General features: G+C 31.9%; 2 protein-coding genes across 3 annotated transcripts; one reads left to right on the top strand and one right to left on the bottom strand.

Moving 5' to 3' along the window:
- Positions 1-7,506: 7,506 nt before the first annotated feature.
- Positions 7,507-16,649, top strand: LOC106687072 (FAD-dependent oxidoreductase domain-containing protein 1). 2 transcript variants are annotated; one of them, XM_014430751.3, is made up of 9 exons: positions 7,507-8,072; positions 8,154-8,383; positions 9,270-9,383; positions 9,463-9,616; positions 12,169-12,314; positions 12,958-13,044; positions 15,216-15,369; positions 15,452-15,566; positions 16,425-16,649. In XM_014430751.3, the coding sequence occupies exons 1-9, from the start codon at positions 7,776-7,778 to the stop codon at positions 16,562-16,564; spliced, it is 1,437 nt and encodes a 478-aa protein (XP_014286237.1). In that variant the 5' UTR covers positions 7,507-7,775; the 3' UTR covers positions 16,565-16,649. The 2 variants fall into 2 exon arrangements, with proteins under 2 accessions (XP_014286237.1, XP_014286238.1); XM_014430752.3 differs by having other exon boundaries at positions 7,508-8,036.
- On the bottom strand, positions 16,601-20,252 carry LOC106687073 (calcium load-activated calcium channel). Its single transcript, XM_014430754.3, has 5 exons — positions 20,013-20,252; positions 19,866-19,943; positions 19,620-19,794; positions 18,385-18,529; positions 16,601-16,828 (listed from the first exon to the last, which is right to left on the bottom strand). The coding sequence occupies exons 1-5, from the start codon at positions 20,071-20,073 to the stop codon at positions 16,736-16,738; spliced, it is 552 nt and encodes a 183-aa protein (XP_014286240.1). The 5' UTR covers positions 20,074-20,252; the 3' UTR covers positions 16,601-16,735.
- Positions 20,253-20,984: the final 732 nt, after the last annotated feature.

The following is a 20,984-nucleotide window of genomic DNA, read 5'->3' as shown; positions in this document are numbered from 1 at the left end:
TCAAATCCTCTTTTATTGATAAATATGTATATACAATACGGATTATAAATTATTACAATATAAATAATATACAATACAATATACAACTTTTCTTGATTTGCCTTACGGCATTATAAGATGAGCAAAACATGGTCCGCTGAAGGCGGTTTATACATTTTGTGGCTCTATAGCCGGGGGCTTACAAAGAATGTGAGGGACATTCCGGCTGGTGGTGTTGTAACTTTATTGGGTTCGGTACGTCTCTTTATATACATGCGATCAGCTGATCTCCTCAGTCAGCTGACATCGAAGTAACAGCTGACTAAGGCTGTAACTTATAAATACAAAATATTAAAAAAAATTATGAATAACTAACTGAGAAAAAATGATAAATAGATACATCCGATTCGAACGGGAAAGTCGCAACGGCCCGATCTTTCCTGATTGGACTTTTTAAACAAATTTATATTTGTTATAACACCTCGAAAACCCTGAATTAAGAATTTTTATTGAAACAGAAAAATACAAAGTTTTCGCCTTCCCTGGTGTTTAGATTTTTTTTTTCGTAAATCACTAAAATGCCGATAGCTTTAACACCAGCTCACCAATCTACACAAAACTTGAGGACGTATGTATGGCGATAAGTGAAAGTTGTATAATGGATCATCACTCAAGTCAGCTGTTCTTTTTTGATATCCTACAACCTGCCCTTTTCATTGAACTTAAAGGGTCATTCAAAATTACAGTAAAACCATAGATGGACGTTCAGATTAATCGTTAGTGGAATAATGTTGAATACATTAAGGAATAATGTTGGTGGATTACCGAGAAAATTTTAAAATCATATTCAAAATTTAGAGTGGAGAGGGTTCCGAGAGAGTGGAGAGAAAGCTTCCAGTATTTTGTTCATATCGAGCGTTTCGCTTAATTTTTATTAAGCCCAACATAATGACCAAATGAGGTTTCTGTTTAGTATTAATCGAAAGAGTCATTGCATAAGACCCTTACTGTTTCATATACAAATAAGCGTGAGTCAGACTAATAGTTTAGGGGTATTCATGATTCAAGTCAGCCACGTTAATCTGACTTGTTATAACCTGTCATTCCGATTGATCGTTCAGTAGTCCTTAAGGATCACCCCTAATTCCGATTTGAACAATACTTTTTAATTCAATATTCTATTTCTAAACAATTTTCACTTATTAGTATTAGGTTTATTTAATCTCTCATTACGAAAATAAACTATAAAAATAAGATATACGTAGAGAAGAAGACAGAGACCTTTTGGATTACATAACTTTATATTTTATTTCTTTAATCCTGTTATTTTACTTAAATACATATTTAAATACCTACATATATGTATTATGTCCCACTTTTTCATTACTTTATTTTAAATAATTTTGTACATATATTTAGTTACTAGCTATTCTTACGTGTTTTGTTATTTGTTCTTTCCTTTTACTTAATTTTTATCATTACCACCTCAAACATGAAACTAAAAAGGATCTGGATTAATGGGCGTATTCTAAATATCTGGAATACGTGGAAAATTTAGACCCAAAGGATCATTCATTATGGAAGGCTACGCGACGTCTATTGGATAAACGTGAAAAAATTCCAAATCTAGTAGACAATGATGAATTCATCACCAGTGACGCTAAAAAAGCTGAAGTGTTCCCTAATTTCTGTTAGAAAACATTCTCCAACACGGAAATAAGTCCGAATTCAGTCACTGATGAAATTGACAAGTATCTAAATCTTCCCCTCGCAACAGTTGAGCTCCCATCTAAATTCACGTCCCCAAAAGAAATCCAGACCTGATTAAAAAGCTCAAGGTAAAGAAAAGTCCTTGACATGATTTGATCCCAGTCATAGCAATCAAAATGTTACCCAGGAAAGCTTTCGTTTTTATCACGTCAATTTTTAACAGTTGCCTTCGTACTGGATACTTGGAAGAAAGCCGAACTCATCGTAATTCACAAGCCTGGTGAGAATGCTAAACAAGTCAGCAGCTATAGACCTATCAGTTTATTACCCATTTTTGGAAAACTACTGGAATCGATTATAAAAAACATCTTAATTCTTTTTTTTCAGAGCATCGAAATTATTCCTGATTTTCAATTCGGTTTTCAATACAGTCATTCCACTTCTCACCAACTGGCAAGATTATCGGAATTTATAATTAGCGCCTTACCTGGAATCACCATATCAACATCAAACTAACTGAAACCTATGCAAGGTTAGCAATGCTATATCCTATCCTAAACAGAAATTCCAAAATTAAACCAGAAACAACTGTTCTTATATTTAAAATAATTCTCAGGCCACTGCTGATGTACGGATGTGAAGTCTGGGGAGCGGCATCCTTTACGAAAAGGAAAAACTACAATCTTTTCAAAATAAAGTCCTAAGAATCGCAGTTAATGCTCCTTGGTTCATAAGAAATAGCCAATTGCATCGCGAATTACATATGGAGTCAATAGAGGATTATATCAAAAAACGGTTCATGAAGTTCCACTCCCAGTTGCCGACAGTTAAAGGAGCAGTGACATACAACCTGGAAAGCCCAATCTCAACCCGAAGGCTGAAGCCCAGACTGCTGCAGGACATTCTGTTATAAATTTTAATAGATATAGAATTAATTCATAGTCACACTACCTCTATTTTATTTATTATTATTACTCATTTTATTTATTCATTTTTCTCTCTTTTCTTCTCTCGTCCCTTTTCAAATTAACTTGTTTCTTTTTACTATTAGAGGTCAATTGTTTGTTTTATTTAAGTGGACCAATATCATTATTTTTTGTTATTAATTTTACTTTCCTCTTTTATTAAGAAGCATTATTCTTATCTATTTATTTTATCATTTTTTTTCTTTTAATAATAACATTGTATATCGTTAGGGGTGACTTTTGTACGAGACTATACCCCCATAATCAACTGTTAAAAAAATATATATAATATAAAGGTTATATAAACCATGTAAGGCCCACCAGGCCGATCTGGTATAAAATAAAATATATATATATTTATTATTACTTTTCTTATACATCCTATATCTTCTTATAATACTTAGACTATACATGTCTTTCAACACTATTTTATTTCTATAATGTTAGTTGTTTTCTTATTTTCTAATAACTCTGTAATCATTCTTATTCATTATGGTCGTTATCTGGTTTTTTGTTCTTAGCTCTGATGAAGGCTTGAAATTCTGGCCGAAACGGTCAACTAATCTACTCATCATTATAAAAATAAGAGTTTGGTCGAACTTTTTTTTTTTGTAGATATAATCCGAATATAAGTCAAACCATAGGTCTTATTTACCGGAGACAATTTTGGAATAAAAATCTTCGACCTATATTACCTAAGTACGGTAGTTTAGTTTCTCAGTTCTGAAACGTAATCCGTCACCAACTAAACTATTGAGATATCTTTCGAACTATAAAAAGCAGAATCCAATTTCTAGCTATAAGAAATAAAAAGAAAGAAACAGCTACAAGAAATTATATAAATACATATTATGTAATATTAAGAGTCAGAAAATATCAGAAGATGTTAATTAGTTTAGCAAACCAAACATAACTGGTTCAGGGTGAAGAGGTCTCGTTATCCCTGGCAATGTCATTGAGTACGTGTGTCGGGTTTTTTTTTTCTTATTTTTTATCATTTGTTTGTTTTATTAGAAAAACAGACGTCACTATGTTTAAAATGTTTTAAAGTATTATTTAATTACTAAAACTTCATATTGTTATAATTAGCCTGGCGGGAGACAAGAGCAGATTTTTCATTCATTCATTCAAAATGAATCATATCTTGCAAAAATTATGATATCTTTGGAACTATTTGACGTATAGATATCTGTTAGAGCTCAATTGAAGCGTGGTAAATGCATCATAATGTAGTTTCAAGGACTATTTTCCTTTAAATAGTAGTTTCAAATTCAAAAAATGTGTTTTTCTCGTTTTTTTTTTTTTTTGGAAAATATTTATTGGTTTAGGAAAAACTGTATCTCGGGAATTATTAAACATAAAGAACTCCTTTTAGGAAAAATTTGAAATCAGAAGCTATTTTAACCTGGGAAAATTATGTTATAACAATATTGGAAGAGATTGTTTTACACAAAATAGCTTATAAATCCTACTAGGGGAGTATCCTACTGTATCCTTCCTAGCTTCCACCTTGTATATTCCTCCATCAAGTTATCCAATCCCACCGTCCATGAAACATCTTTTACTCTTTTCAATGTTCATTCAAATCCCCTATTCATTCCACAAATACCCATTCTTGATCTTGAGATTTATATATAACTTCCAAACTAACCACAGCTTTCAACTGATCTTTTCTTATTAGATCCTCCTTATGGAATTCTAGATTACCTTCATCATTTACTTTTGTACTCTTCCTACCTTAAAATCCCGCCCATTCCATCTCTTCCTCTCCATCCAGATTCAAATGAATGAACCATCGTATATATTTCCCGGCATCCATCTTCTACCAAGTTATCCAATCCCACCGTCCATGAAACATCTTTTAATCTATTCAATGTTCGTTCAAATCCCCTATTCATTCCACGAATACCCATTCTTGATCTTGAAATTTATATATAACTGCCAAACTAACCACAGTTTAGTTAAAACACCATCTTTTGTTAAACTATTGTATTTTGAGCAGGAACAATATTGGGGTTATCTGCGGGTTCCTGATCTTCTGTATCATCTGAATGAATGGAGGGTGGATTAAAGATTTTTAAGTAGTATTCACCGAAGTTTACAGCTTAATAGCTGAAGTAAATAATTTTCAGGGTTAACCAGTTAACCATGACAAAGTAGTGTATCAGGTTGCTGGATAGTTTTTGTGAATTTTCCTGATTTTATCCCACACTAAATTAGTGGGAGTGAATTTATAGTTTCGACAAATTGTTTCCAGGATTCAGATTTGCTAATATTTATGTTCGTCTGCTTAGGGCTCTTTGTTTCTTATACTCTATGAAATTTTTTTTTGTGTGCTATTCCTTTGAAAGATCTTATATGCTTTTGTCGGGGTTGTCTGGTCCTAGGCGATTTCTCCAGCCTGATATACTCTTTACAGAAGGCCCACGACAAGGCGTATTCAATTATAATTAGAAAGGAAGGCCGAGCCAGGGGATGAGCCCTAGACACTGACTTAGGTAGAGGAGGTCTAGGTGAGAGAGTCTGAGGCAGAGTTACAGTTCTAGTTACCGAGATGAAGCGGACGGACTAGCACTGTCACAATAGGAGCCAGCTTACTAGTTGCCGAGATGATGCGGACGGACCAGTAAGCTGATAAGGCTAGGTGCAGCTCTAGTTGCCGAGATGAAGCGGACGGACCAGTAAGCTGATAAGGCTAGGTGCAGCTCTAGTTGCCGAGATGAAGCGGACGGACTAGAGCCGGGAAATCACACTGGTTGCCGAGATGAAGCGGACGGACCAGTGTAATCGTTAAGGATTAGGTTACAATCTTAGTTGCCGAGATGAAGCGGACGGACTAAGATTGCTGGAAGAAAGGAGAGGAGATAGGCCATCGTCTTAGGTGTGCGTACAGAAAACATCTTTTGCGAGAATAGATTGGCAATAAACTTCTCTATCTCAAGCAGTGTATACGCCACCTGTGCCATGAATAGACCCAGGAAAGGATGTGGATCTACGATCGAATTGGGGGATTAAGAGTCCCTTATTTATAGGCCTAGTCCATGCGGCTGTGACCGATAAGCGGTCGGTACATGTCTGCTTGAGATAGATCGTGCATTGCATTGTTATCATTTATTATTCATTGTTCAGATATAGCTAAGTATTATGTACAGAAATTATTAATATATAAAAATTTCAACGTGTTCTTTACAAAATGAAGTGATTTATAAATTTGAGAGCTTTGGTGAGGCTCGAGGTGGAGCGCTCTGGTGAGTTGTGGTCCAACTACTTGCTCCCTCTCGCTACACTTTCCTACGGTTTCGAATAGCTTCCTTGCTTCGTTCATTAAACCAATGAACGGAAGGTCTTTTGGTGGTGATCTTTGTTTTAGGAATAACTGTCTTCGCTGTTTGCAAGACACATGGTTGTATCTCAGGTGGTCCAACGAGCGAAGTGAATAGCGTCCAGTCTGCTTTTTTGATGATCCATCTAGATTTTTTAGCTAATTCAAGGTTCGTATTTTTAAATTTTAGACGAATTGGAAAGTGGTCGCCTCCATAAAGTTCGGAAATATTCAATAATATTATATAGTGAGAGACTACACATGGAGAGGTCTATGGATGAGTAAGTGCCGTAGGTAGAGCTTTAAAAGGTTGGTTCTCTAGTATTGAGGAGTAGCAGGTTCGACTGATCTATGAATGTCTCTATTATTCTTCCTCTTGTATTTAGATCATTTGAACTCCATCTCGGGCTATGGCCATTCAAATCACCCACAAAAATATTAGGGTGAGAGGAGTAAATTGTAGATATTTATCATTTACATATATCATTTATTATACATACATATATCATTAGAAGTAATAAAGATTCCAACAAATCTGCTGATTCACTGAAAGCTGACGCCTTACAGGTAGCTATCGATGGCGTTTTATATCCCAGAGAAAAGAGTAGACCAAAATTAGAAGGTCTCAGTTTGAAATTTTGCTTCACGAAAATCATCCCCTTAAGAGGCAAAGGATTACAATTTACATGGTGGACTAGTACATCTTAGTGCTATATTATTGAAAATGCATAATCCATTTTATTTCTCTGTCTCCCTATACCTGTTATCCTTTCGTAGGAACCGGTGGCTAGCTACCCTCCGGATTTACATATCCCTTCGTGTGTACAGCAATAGTACCCGGTAGAACGAAGTTACCTCTTCCTGTACCCCCCCCCCCCCGGTGAATGACCAGGCGCTGGCTGCTCTCTGGGCTTGTATTCCTCCTTCGTACCTGCAAGAATAGTGCCCTGTAGGACGAGGTTACCTAAATATATTTTGGGATTCCTTAATATTCACATTTCATTGTTGATATTGTTTGTTTGTTTTTTTAAAATTAATATCAATTCTCAGTCAATTTTTGATTGTAAACATTAAATATTCTAAAAAATAATGTTTACTTTTTTTAAATAAACAACTTTCTCATTTTAGATTGGCAAAATTATTGGAAAAAAACGTTTACTATCCGTACATCTTATCCGAACAGCTTCTATTCTCTTCAAATTTTCGAATCGAACCTAAAATTCAATTAGCCTAATTTTTGCTTAGAAGGGGAGTAGGATTGTGGCACCTCCCTCCTGCATGTTACTTGTGTTACCAAAGAGATTAAGGCTTTGATGCTGTATACTTTTATATTATATTATATTTATATTATGTATAATTTTATACTTAAAGTGGCAATCATTTTCTACAGTCTTATTATAATATTATTTTAAAGGAGTAAAATACTTCTTTTGAAACATGATTAAAATTAAATTTACAATAGAATGGATAATCTACAGTTGTTAGAAGTTATTATTTAAATTTGCTAGGGTTAGTATAACCTACTCTCACGAGTCTTCTGTAAGGTTATAAATATGGTCACCTCAACTGCAGTCCGATTTTTTAGCTTATTTTTAATTGAATTTGTTTAATCATTAGAACTTTATTTGCGTTCTGGATCTTATCGGCTACAGCTTATCTGAGGCTGCCCTTAGATCTTCAACGCACAACATCTGATAAATGCTATCTTATCTGCAGTATTAATCTTCTCGTGGTAAGGTAGTTTTAACTGCTCTCTTGGACGACATTATTAGTATCTCATCTCATTCTTTTGGGTAACTATGTTTAAAGTTTTAAGATTATGTATGCAGTTAAATCCTGCTCAAATTGGAAGGTCTCAGGCCTCAGTTAACATTAGAACATCTGCTGCTTTAGGAAATATTAGCAATTTTTTTTCTAAGGATGAAAAATCTGAAAATCTTCCTAGACACTGTGATGTTCTTGTTATTGGTGGAGGTTGTATGGGTAGTTCTATTGCTTATTGGTTGAAACAGCGGGCATTAGAGGGCCTCAGTGTAGTTGTAGTCGAGAGAGATCCAACGGTAATGTTTTCTAATGATATATTTGAAAAAGTTAAGGTAGTGAGGTGTAATATATCTTTGATTTAAAGAAACTGGAATTAACTTATGTTTCTGTTTTCTTCTTTGCTCCTGTTCTAGTACCAACAATGCACAACTGTGTTATCTGTAGGTGGGTTGAGACAACAATTTTCATTAAAAGAAAATATTGAACTATCTCTCGATTCAGCTGAATTTCTGAGAAATATTAAAGTTCATCTTAAAGTTAAAGGACAAGAACCACCTGATATTCAGTTTCAACCAAGTGGTTATGTTTTTTTGGCAACTGAGAAAAGTGTTGATATCCTTGAAGATAATGTAAAATTACAAAGGTAATTTATTTAATTCCTTTGACTTTTCTTTTACCAAATATGTACTATTCATTTAGGTTGACAATTAATTTTTTCTGTAGTTATTCTGATACTTATAATTAACTTTAAACTATCATATCTCTGAAAACTATTAATTAGTTTAATTTTAATAAAAATCAGATAGTAGTTTTTAAGAGTTTTTATTGTAGTAATGGATTACTTTGCCCCTTATACGATTGCTATAACTCATTCAGGGACAATATTGCTCATTTGATGTTGAAGGTTTCTTGTTGCTCAGTGAGGAACATAATTGGAAGTGAAGGAGTTGAAAGACTGGGAGATAAAAAGAAAATTTCACCTTCCGATCATTGTTTGCAAAGTTCAGTTGATAAATAATTGTCAGTTTTCTTCTATTATTTCCCCTTCTGTTTCTGTTAAATAACATGCATCAATCTTTTATTGCTTGATTACTTCTTCTGAAGTGAAAATTATTGTATTCATAAAATTGTTTAAATTTGATCTCTAACTAAGACACAAGTAGCAGTTCTAATTATAAATCTCTCTCTTAGTCAAAATTACCAAAAATGTGATAACCAATAACTTCTTACCAAAAATTGGGGATATTTTGCTCAAGAAAATCTGTTTCGTGGTTCCACACCTCCCAATGTTTTGTTCATTATCTGATTGTTTTTAATTTAATTTTTCAAAGTCAATCAACTCCTAGATGAATAATGTTAGCATTTAATGAGCGTTAATTGAGTTATGTGGTTTTGGAAGCCTATAATATGGTCGAACATTGAATATATTATGAAAGCTATGTATGTATCTGATTGTAGATACGAAACTAGTATTTTCACTGTTATAAGTAATTTTTATTCTTTCAGTTACAATTTAATTTATTTCATAGGTCTTTAGGTGCTAAGGTGGATCTTCTAACACCTGAGCAGTTAAAGAAAAAGTTTCCTTGGTTGAACACTGAGAACATAGCTCTGGGTTCTCATGGTCTAGAAAATGAAGGCTGGTTAGTGTGTCTTTACTTTTCTTAATTCTAATATAAATACATATTAGAATATATATATTCTAATAATCAACAATTGTAGGTTTGATCCTTATTCATTGTTATTTGCTTTTAAAAACAAAGCTGTTAATCTAGGAGCAAAATATGTGTGTGGAGATCTGGAAAGGTTTTTGATTCCTGAAAATAAATTTAGTATTGAAAAAGAAGGCTGTGGGCACCAGATCAATGGTGCAGTTGTAAGTAAAAAGTAGTTCTCAGTGTGTTTCAGTTTTACTCAAGTTATATTATTTTAAAACAAGAATTAATCTTTTTATTTAATCTTATGTTTGAAATTTTGGTTTAATCTTATGAATAAACTAATGTACCATTAAGGACTGGAGTTAGTAACACTCACAAGTTGCTAGTTTTGATTATAGATTTTAATTTAGACTTAATGGTCAATCAGTAACACATGAGGAGAAGATGGTCTTGGGTGTGGTCAGTCATGATGCACAAATAAGTAAAACTTATTTTGTTTGTGCTGACCTTTTGACCTGAATTTCAAACACTATTAGGGCTGAAAACAATAAAATGAGATAACAACCTTAATTCAGAGAAAAATAAAAATAAAATAGTAAAAAAGAAACTAAGAAATATGTATTACAATAAATTAAGTAGATTGTAGGAAGATAGTCCTGGTGGCGCACTATTAAGGTATCCAAATAGTAAAAGAAAATTATTTATTATAAAACGTTTTACCCCACTTTGCAGGGCTTCGTCAGGGCTAAATGCAAAAACAAGATACAAACATTTTAGAACTAACAGAACATTATTTTGAAATGTTTTTTATTTTAATGTTAATTCTAAAATGTTTGTATGTTGTTTTTTCATTTAGGCCTGACGAAGCCCTGCAAAGTGGGGTGAAACATTGGTTTATAATAACAAGTTTTCTTTTACTAGTTGGATACTTTTATTGACCGTCACCTGGACTGTCTTCCTACAATCTACTTCATACAGTCAATTATCATCTTCCAATATGAATAAATTAAGTATATAGTAGATGATACTTACAGAAGATAAAATATTGAACTGTACGGATAAGAATTATAGAAAACAAATGATGAAACAAAAAAAAGTTATTTAAATTCAAACATTGCTCATGTAAATAAATTAATTAATATAATGAAAGGCGCGGGAGAAAATTTAAATAAGGGAAAATGGATATTAACATTATAGAATATGTAAGTGATGATCAGAAATATATAAATAGTGAAAAAATGAAATTAACATAGTGGAATGTGAGATAGAAAATGATACAATGGGTAAGAAAGAAAATGATATATATTCTATAATGCGTAAAAGATGCACAGTAATACAAATGAGTAAAAATTAATAAGCTGAAATAAGTATAGAGTGTTTGAAAAAGTGAATAAGGAAGGAGCGAAGAGAGAAGACATTTGTGAGGGTGGGGGTCCACTCAGCTTCATTAAGTGGGTACCCTTAATTGAGTAAAAATCTGACGGTCGAACATGATTCTAACCAAATCACATCCTTGGTATTGTAATAGTACTTCCTTACAAACTACTGCTCCCCCTGACCCTTCATGTGTTGCAGTGGTATATATTTAATTTTTAATATCTTAGGGTATCCCAAAAGTTTCTTTCTATTCCCACTATGAATGGACCTTATCTGCTTGTGTAAACATGCAGGTTAATCTATTAGCCGTCTAATGTCATTGGTTTCAGTTGTCCCTGAGCTCTTTTATAATGTGTTTAGTTTGTGCCCCTGTAAAACTTTCATCCACAACGTTAAACACGGGTAAAAGATGACATTTACAGTATGTTATGCTTTATTTTTCAAAAATTGTCATTTTTCAAAAAATGTGATAGTATAAGGATACTGTCGACGAAATTGATACCGTGTAGGAAATGGTGCTATAACCATTACAATTGTTCACAATTGATTTCAAATATTTTCAAAAAAAATTTTAATCTGCTAGATGAAGACCGCTGCAGCCATCCAAAAACAATGGATATGGACCTTATCAAGGCTATTCATGATGAAAATGCAGGTGATAGTGAATCCCACTAGGACTCCCAAAACACCAGTGCATAATCACCTAACCAAGATGGGATATGTTAATTTTTGGGTCCCACACTTACTGACGGAGATCAACCTTATGAATCACATCTCTGAATGCGATTTGCTTCTCCAGCGACATGAAAAGGATCCGTTTTTAAGGGTTTGTTACTGGAGATGAAACATGGATTTTGTATAAAAATGTGCATAGAAAACCACTTGGTGTTACAAAAATAAATTGGAAACGCGTAATTTCCTACGAGCTCCTTCCTCAATGTGGAACAATAAATTCTATGAAATATTGTCATAAATTGGATCAATTGAAAGCTTTTATAGCAAAAAACCGACCAGAATTATTGAACCAACGGGGGATTGTCTTTCATCCTTACAATGCCAGACCACATATTACATATTACATATTACATTAGCAGTAAGAGAAAAGCTCTTACAGTTTGATTGTGATGTTTATTACTTCTTTTTGTCCTTAAATAATTCTCTTCGCAGTAAGCACTTTAAATCCATCAGGGAAATAAAAGAGGATCTCCAGGATTATTTCTTGTCCAAAACACAATATTGGAAAGAAAGCATAATGAGGCTTCCTGAGAGATAAAGAAAGTAATAGAGCAAAAGGCTTCTTATATAAAAAATAAATTTCATATTAGAAAAAGGATATATATATATATACACACACATATTAATAAAAGTAATTAAAAAATTACCATCATTTCAGATAAAATTGAAAGATGGCACAGAACATACAATTAAATTTGCCGTACTTGTGATTGCTGCGGGAGGATGTTCTGGTGAAGTTGCCAAAAAAGTTGGCATTGGCACTGGAACTGGAGATTTGGCTGTTCCTCTTCCTGTTGAACCAAGGTATGCATTCTGATTTTGATCATTTGTTTTGTTTGATTATTTTCATGAATAATATCTTATTTGATTCCATAAATATAATGGGTACATGTAGTCCTGTTGCCGCTCTGCTTTGGTATTGGCAGAACTACAACTATAAAAGTTTTCATTTTATTTTGTATTGGACTTATTCATAATAAAATACCATATATTGGGATTTATTTCTCTACTAGGATCTCCCTATAAGAAAACAGTTTTTTAGTTGTTTCACTGTCAGGGATGTCTTATAAGTTTTTTTAAATTGTCCATTGGAGAAACTGGTGGCACAGCACAAAGTTTCTTTTAAAAGTTTATTATTTTTAATAATATGATTAATTTAGATATTAAGGAATACTTCTAATTTATTTCTTTGTAAATATGAAGGAGATGGTTGAGAGTGCGATGAAAGAGACAAAACATAGTTAACAACTACACACAAACAGTGTTTCGATATCTTTCAACTGCAACAGCCTTGATGAAGCTCTACAAAGTGTGGCAAATATATATTTGTTAACTATTTTTTGTTCTCTTTGACTGCACCCCCGACCATCTCCTTCATATTTTGAAAAATACAGTTGATCATTTATACATACAATATTTCTTTGTAATATATATATTTTTTTTATAGAAAACGTTATGTATTCAATATACATTGCCCAGAAGGACCTGGAATAAGCAGTCCTATGATAATTGACCCTAGCGGAGCCTACTTCAGGTAAGCCATAGTGAAATTATTGTTAATTTGTTTATCATCTTGTCATTTTATTAAATATTTAGATACACACAAGGATATATTCTATATCCATTTATGAATGGACCAGGATTTGTTGACATAATTTTCAATGAAATGTAATAGTTTACTATAATGTTGGTATACAGTATAGGACTCCAATGGGAGTCTTGGCAGAAAAAAAAAAAATCTTATATATATTTTTTAAGATTGTTCAGTTAGTTTCATATCTGGCTCTCTACCTCAGAAGATTCCTTGCTTTTCACATAAACCTTATAGCCACCAATAAAATTCCTAGTGACCAAATCCCTATGGCTTCGCTTTAGGTTTTATGTTACGGCAGTATCCCATTTGAATAAATGACTCATCTGTCAGTCCATTCAGGTTTAAATATATTGATGAGCTGAGGAAGCAATGGGGAAAAAATAAGCATAGCATTTTAAAATGGAATCTCAAAATTATAAATTGATATAATACATTGCATTACTGTGTTAATCTTTGAGGGTGATACAAAAAATAATGAATTACTAAGTATGAATTAGAGTGAACATTTACCATCTTATATTTTCTTCAAATTTCACACAGGTGTTGTGCAGATACCCTAGCCTTTTTTAGATTTTCTTGAAAAGATGAATCACTTTATTTGTTTCAAATGATAATACAGGGATTCTGCCATTTTCCTACTTCTACCAAAAGGGTTCCGCTGCCAAAAAGATAGATGGGAAGTTGTTTGTAAGTTGCTGTAGAGCAATGGTATATTGCACGGAATGTTATAAAATCTTTTATCATTTTTTTTTTTTTTTTATCATATTATTAATTTTATCAACATTAATTAAAGTTAGAAAAAGATAAAATACTTTGTTATGAATACACCAATACCTAACAAATAGAGTTAATTATTTTAGATGAAACATATGACTGGAGAGGGGAAACTATCAAAAATTCTTGGTCTAAACCAAGCCTTAAAGATCCACTTAACCTGACTGGTTACTCCACCTGAGAAATGGTTACTCTTTAGACTAACTCTACATCTCTTCTACATTCCATGGACCAAAACTTTTTGTTGGCTCTTTTTACTTTCACATACCCACATAAGAAATATACAGCATGGAGAAGTATTACGGTTGTGAAAACTTCTGTATTTGAGTTTATATGGGAAATAAACATTTTAAGGTCTCCTTAGTACAAATGAGCAAAATGGTTTGTGTGTTTAAACAAACTAGCTCATAAACTAACTGATGTACTTACAGTAGATTCTGGGGTTTGATATATTTAAGGCATGTTGCTGATAATAACTTGCCTATATTGTTACAGCAACCTTTTTGCTAAAATCAAATTTGCAGAAGTGCTTCTTCTTTATTCGTCAACTTTACACTTTTTACCTTTTCTTCCAAAACAGCTATAATGATTTTGAATCAACTCATTATATCAGTGTAAAACTGCTAAGTCTTTATTATCAGGTATATCTAATCCTGATTGAAGTAGTCTCACATGGCTTAAATGTTGAATTTTTGAAACAGCTCTCTCTAAAGTACTTTTAATTTTGTTTATTTGAAATAGGAATATAAACTCATTGGAAATGCCACTTGATGTCATAGATCTTTCACATTTTTACAATTTTCTCAAAAACTGCTCCAATGTTTTTTTTATCAGTCAAATTTTACTTTTTTAATTTCACTTATTTCTATATGAAATTTATAATTCGATAAATATGTTTCTTCAGAAATCAGGAAGATTGTCACTTAAATTTTGGAAAAACAGTCCATCTGTTATCTCAAGATATTGATAATTTTCAACATGTGTAATATTGGTTTATAAATACTGCAGTTTAGTGAATTATGAGGTTGAATGGAAGGTTTGTTCCAAGAACCACTTCTGATGGTCTGCAAACTGTATGGAACATGCGCTGTACAAGTTTCGCCTCCCAAAACTTGTATGGAGCATGCTCTATATAAAATACAAAAACTTCTTGTGCTAACTTTAAGAAAAATAAAAAATATTAGGATCAGGTCTTTACTTCTTTTTAATTATATTCATAGATTTGGCTCTTCCTTCATGCCAAAAATTTACTATCATGCTCTTTTTTACTTATCATTTAATATTATTGTCATTTTATCCTATTAAAAGTTTGTTAAAGCCATATAAATATATTTCAGGAGAGAAGGGCTAGGTGGACATTATTTATGTGGTATTTCTCCTCCTGATGAAGAAGAACCGTTAATTGACAATCTAGATGTAGATTATAGTTTTTTCGAAGAAAAGCTGTGGCCAATACTAGCACATCGTTGCCCTGCCTTTGAAAATGCTAAGGTAAATTAAACATATCATTTCATGTTACAAAAATTTAGCATTTTTTTTTTGTTTATAGTAATGTATGTTTTTTATTTTATAGTTAAAATCGGCATGGGCTGGATTTTATGATTACAATAAATTTGATGAAAATGCTTTTATAGGAATCCATCCAGCTTTTATAAATGTCTACATGGCCACTGGATTTAGCGGTCACGGTAATTCTCTCATTTGATTATATTGCATGATGAGTTATTGTTATTATTTGAGACATGGTACCTTTTTTAAATAATTTATAATATTTTGACAATCAGATTGAAGTTAAATCTTTGTGTGTGTGTGTGTGTGTTGCCATTAATTCTTTTATATTAACTTATGGTAAAATGAAAAAAAAAAAAAAAAAAAAAAAAATTTGTATTCCCCCCCCCCCCCGACAAACTTCTTCAAGCATTAATCTACGGTCAACTATCTACACCTCATTATGAAGAATGAAGAAGTTGTTGATTTTTGTAATGGTTATTGACCGGTGATGATTTAAACAAATTATTTTTGTAATCAATGGTTTTTATTTTTATAATTGTATTTTTTTTTTTAACTTTCTTTTAAGACCTAAAAGTTCCTTAGGAAAAAAGCTTAATCTTTGTCTAAAAGCCTTATTAAATATCTCTTGTTTATTAATAACTTTGCACATAAGTGTTATATTAATATTCATGAATAGGTCTGTCATAAATTTTCATGTTTATGGATGGCTTTTTTCTAGGCCTCGTGGTCTCTCATATTAATACCTCACATTAAAATTCTTCTGTTCTTTTTTAAAAAAAAGAATTTTGATTTCTTATTGTTTTCATTAGAATCAGTATTCATTCTTTCTCATTTTTCATTCTTGAACGCCTTGATCTGGTCCTCTAATGAACACAATATTGTGAATGGTAACTAACATACTTGGTAAAGGTTGAAATAATTCCAACTTTAATAATATTAACTAAAATTTAAAAGTCCAGGTTTATTAAAACAATTTAAGTAAAATTTCATTTTGCATTGTAGTTTTTTTACTGCTAGGTACATTTATGTTACAGGTATACAGCAATCACCAGCGATAGGAAAGGCTATTATGGAATTGATAATTGATGGTAAATATGTTACAATTGACCTAGAGAGGCTCAGTTTTAAGAGGTTGTTTACGGATGAACCTCTTTATGAAAGTAATATAGTATAATTAAGAATTTGTAAATAAATAAATTTTAAAAAAATCTACAAACTCAACAAGTAGTTTTATTTAATAAATAAAAAATTAATCTTAACATTCTCCATAATTTTTCGCTTGATGATAAAATATACATATACATTTTGCATTATTGATTGGAACATCAACATCAAATAGAATGGTTTATCGCAACTGTTGAGGAGGAGGTCCAAAAAGTCCACCAGATTGCTTACTTGCAGTTCGTGATGGAGCAAATCCAAGCATCTTCTGAATGTTCTGTACAAAGAAAAATAATTAAGCATAGTAATATTAATTTGAAATACACAGCAATTTACCAAACAATTGGTACAAATCCAGGAGAAAACATCACTTAATCTGACCTATGTAACTTTGCAAACCCTAAAACTCCTTAAGTAGTTCAGTAATTTCTGAAATATATTATAGCTAAGAATACAAAAATATAAGAAAATAATATAGATCTATAATATAGAAGGTAATCCATGGTATTTTGAACTATAATATAAATTGAACATTGATTAAAAAAAAACCTCAACCTCGGAAAGTATTTGTTACTTATACCATTTCCTAATTATTTTTTATTATATAAAAGAATAAGCAACTGAAAAAATTAAAGTATCAGGATACAATAACAAGATTTCAAACATTAAGCTTTGAACTCCTAAAATACAGTCAAACAACTAAAACCGCAGAACTGATGCAAAAAGTAGATGTTTAAACAAATTTATTTTCTTGACATAATGCTGGTTCCTGGGATGTTGGTCATTTAACTCGCATCAGTATATACTGAATATTATGATATAGCTCATATGATATCATCAGCAGTTGATTCTTCATGTTCTTCAACATATTTTAACACAATCCGAAACGCTTCCTTTGTATTTTTCTCTGATTTCCTTTTGGCAGATATTACATCCCGGTCATTAAATTTTTCACAATCATACTCTGTTTAATTTAGGTATTCCCCGGAGTAAAAATTAGGGGATATTACCCAAATTAATTATTATATTGGTAAGCTGGTTTAAATTAAGGTATTACTGATAGTTTGCTGGTAATGAGTGGACTGTATTTATAATAAATTGATATAATATATTTTAAAATAAAATACCTCTATTCTGGATGGTTTGAACAAAATAGTTACAATGTGATTAGTTGGTTAGTGAGAAATTTGGTTTTATTACATGAATGGGTTTAAATATTGCAGTTTACTTGTGTGATGTTCTTGAGGCTTGAATGTTGATTCCTGTTTGAAGATGTACATGAAAGAAGGGTTCCTCTTGGTTCTTTTTCCTCATCCTTCCGCCGCCGCCGCCGCCTCTCTCGCCTGAGTGTACAGATTTACTCCCTCATGATTTATGAGAAGAGACCTTCCTGAAGAGTACTGTCTCTTTCGTCACCTGTCCAGGTCAAGATGGCTACTCAACTGATACTAACCCCTTTGTTTTATTGGGGATCAAGATGGCTGCCCAGGCTTCCTTCAGAGAAGGCAGTGGTTTCTCATGAAGTTCTGAGGATTACAGTCAGACCAGCAATGAAAGTTTAGCTTGCTCACAGTGCCGTTTGGGTGAAATCTGTTTTGATTGTACGTTAAAAATCGGCTTGCATAGATCTCTGCAATTCTCACAATCTTGTTTAATGAGCTCCTGAGTTATCATAAATTATTTGAACTCTTAAACTGTAATCGACAAATTTTAGCTCCACCATGTTACATAAATTAGCCTATATACATTTCTCAATTTACAAATCCACCATTAACAATGAATTACAATATTCCACAGTAACAAAACAAATTTTTAAATTAAGTAATAATATACCTGTCGAATAGACATGGTGCACAGAATATACAAAAATAAAAATGAACATTCTGTATAATCTTCACCAGGTAAATTTCTATGAGACAATCCTTGAATCCATGAAAGTGGTACAAATGGTAGTCTAGCCACTATTCTACCATCAAAACTGAAACAAAAAATTAATTAAACAGCACAAATTTCACCTAGTTCTTACTTTCTCCTGCACAAGATTCATTTCAATAAATCCTGTTCTTTAAAAAAAATATATTATTTAAAAGTAAAAGAAATTTAACTGAATACAATAAATAAAAACTATTCCAAAACTATGATATTTAAGATTGATCTCTTAATGAAAAAAAAATTAGTATCTTGTTAAAATCTACATCATTAATCTACTTACATAAACAACTATTGGCAATTGATTAAGAATACTACTTCCTCATAAATGTGATTATTCAACTTAAATATTAATAATAAGATTATTGTTTATTAAAAATATTTTTTTATATTATATACACACATGGAAGTGCTAAATATTTTCATTAAACTTTTTATTTTAATACAACCTATACTAAAATATAAAACCAAAGAGTTTGTTTAGTTGCAATTTTAAGAACCAACAATATGATATAAAAAATTATTTTTTTAAATTAGAACATTTACTGAGGATGGCTTTATTTTTTGTATATCATTACACAGAAATTTATTGTTATTTTGACACTCTTACATAAAAATGTTGACAAGAAATGGGACTGAGAGACATTTTGTAAATTATAATTTTAAAATTTATTTTGTATTTAATGGGACTAATAACCTTTAACAGGTTATTACTATATGCATTGTCATTTTATTTAAACATAATTTTAAAGTTGTTAGCTACATTATGTTTTCTTTATTACATTAACCTGTAATACAACCGTGCAAATAACTCAAGTCACACAAAATGGTGTTTGAGAGTCAATGTGTGTGTGTTGATGTATCAGCAACTTTTAGAATAAATGTTATTTTATGTTAAGGTACAATTAAATAGTTGTAATTATCAGGAGAGATGATCATGAGTAGCTATTCCAAAATGACGCGTTAACTACTTAGCCAATAAGAAGTCACAGATCTGTTTTCTAGATCCCAAATTAGAGACAACTTTTACTAATAATATAATTTTATAAATAGATTTTTAGAAAAATGTTCACTTAAATCACTTTTTTCAAAAAGTGATTTAAGCGAACATTAGATTTAAAAAGGCATAAGGAACTCACATGCTATTAAACATACTCAGAAGAGCAGTAAATGCGAAACCAATAGCAAACATTGACTTCATTTTAACAAGAGATAAGTCTCGATTATTATTCTTTAGTTTTTCCTCTTCACGTTCAATTTTCTTTTTGTGTTGCCTGTCTAAGGAATCTCCATGAGCTTCTTTTCTTTTCTCCACTGCAAAATATACTTGTTGAAAAGAAATTATTAGAATGGGAATTAATTTTTAAAAAAGGGGAAGAACTTACATCTTTTACTCTGCTTTTCAACTTCGGTTTTCAGCTTCTGATATTTTTCAGTCCTGTATACCATAACCCATGTCAAACCTGCAAACAATTGAAGTTCCTAAGAATATAAATTAAAAAAGAACACACTGAACAGAACACAATAATCACCTTCTCCAAGTAAAGCAGTGCAAATTGATATGAAAACAATTAAAATAGTATCAGCCCACATGATAGAATGGTTTGAAACTACAGCCCTTCAATTCTTAACCAGCGTTAATCTGAGGGTTAGAAACCCTATTTACACCTACCAATCAAATTTGGAATTGTAAACAACCAACCAATTTTATCAGCAACTGAAACCTTCGTGAACGGTCTCCAAAGAATACAGTTTAAGATGAACGGGTAATTAATTATTATAAAAAATGAAGATGACAAGAATAATTTTATATATACATCAGAATGGTAATTAATCACACGCGATGAAATAGTGTTATCCATGAATAAATTACACATTTGTGCCAACTAAATTATGTCTATTTCAACGAATATTTTTGACTGTCAAAAATTGCACAATTTCATTCGTGTTCCAACGATTACTTCTGATTAATTGTCAGATATTTGTTCCGACAAGCTCAAACTCCAAGTTGACAACCGTTTTCGGTGGTTAAATAAGTACCTGGCTCTGAGCAAGGACTTTTCTGAACTAGGTATCGTTCGAGCATGATCATAACATTAATCCTGAACTAGGTGCTACCAAATTCAAGATTCATTGTTGGAACAAACATATTATTATAGAGATTCAAGGGGTGTCGTTTCCATCAACCATTGAGTGGCGAACTCTCTAGGCCACTATCAACCCTTGATTCAACTCCCTTAACCACTCAAAACACAAAACAAGCCTCGGAAAGACGGACTGATCATCGGGAACACAATCGACAAGGAAAAAGACTGAATAATCTGAATACATTGAATGTCTAAGGTAAACTGTAACCTGACACTGCAAAAGAATGGGAGAAATAAATTAATCGGTAAAGATTCTTTAATCTAATGAAGGTCCACAACATTTACAAGTGGACCTTCATTAGATTAAATTGAGTGACACAGAATTAACCAAATAGAAGAGGTACATCATAGTAAGCA

This window comes from Halyomorpha halys, unplaced genomic scaffold (genome assembly GCF_000696795.3).
Source record: "Halyomorpha halys isolate HHAL.00 unplaced genomic scaffold, Hhal_1.1 Scaffold912.1, whole genome shotgun sequence".
NCBI classification, from domain to species: domain Eukaryota; kingdom Metazoa; phylum Arthropoda; class Insecta; order Hemiptera; family Pentatomidae; genus Halyomorpha; species Halyomorpha halys.
Note: the sequence above shows the minus strand (reverse complement) of the source record. Positions and strands in the feature narration are given on the sequence as shown.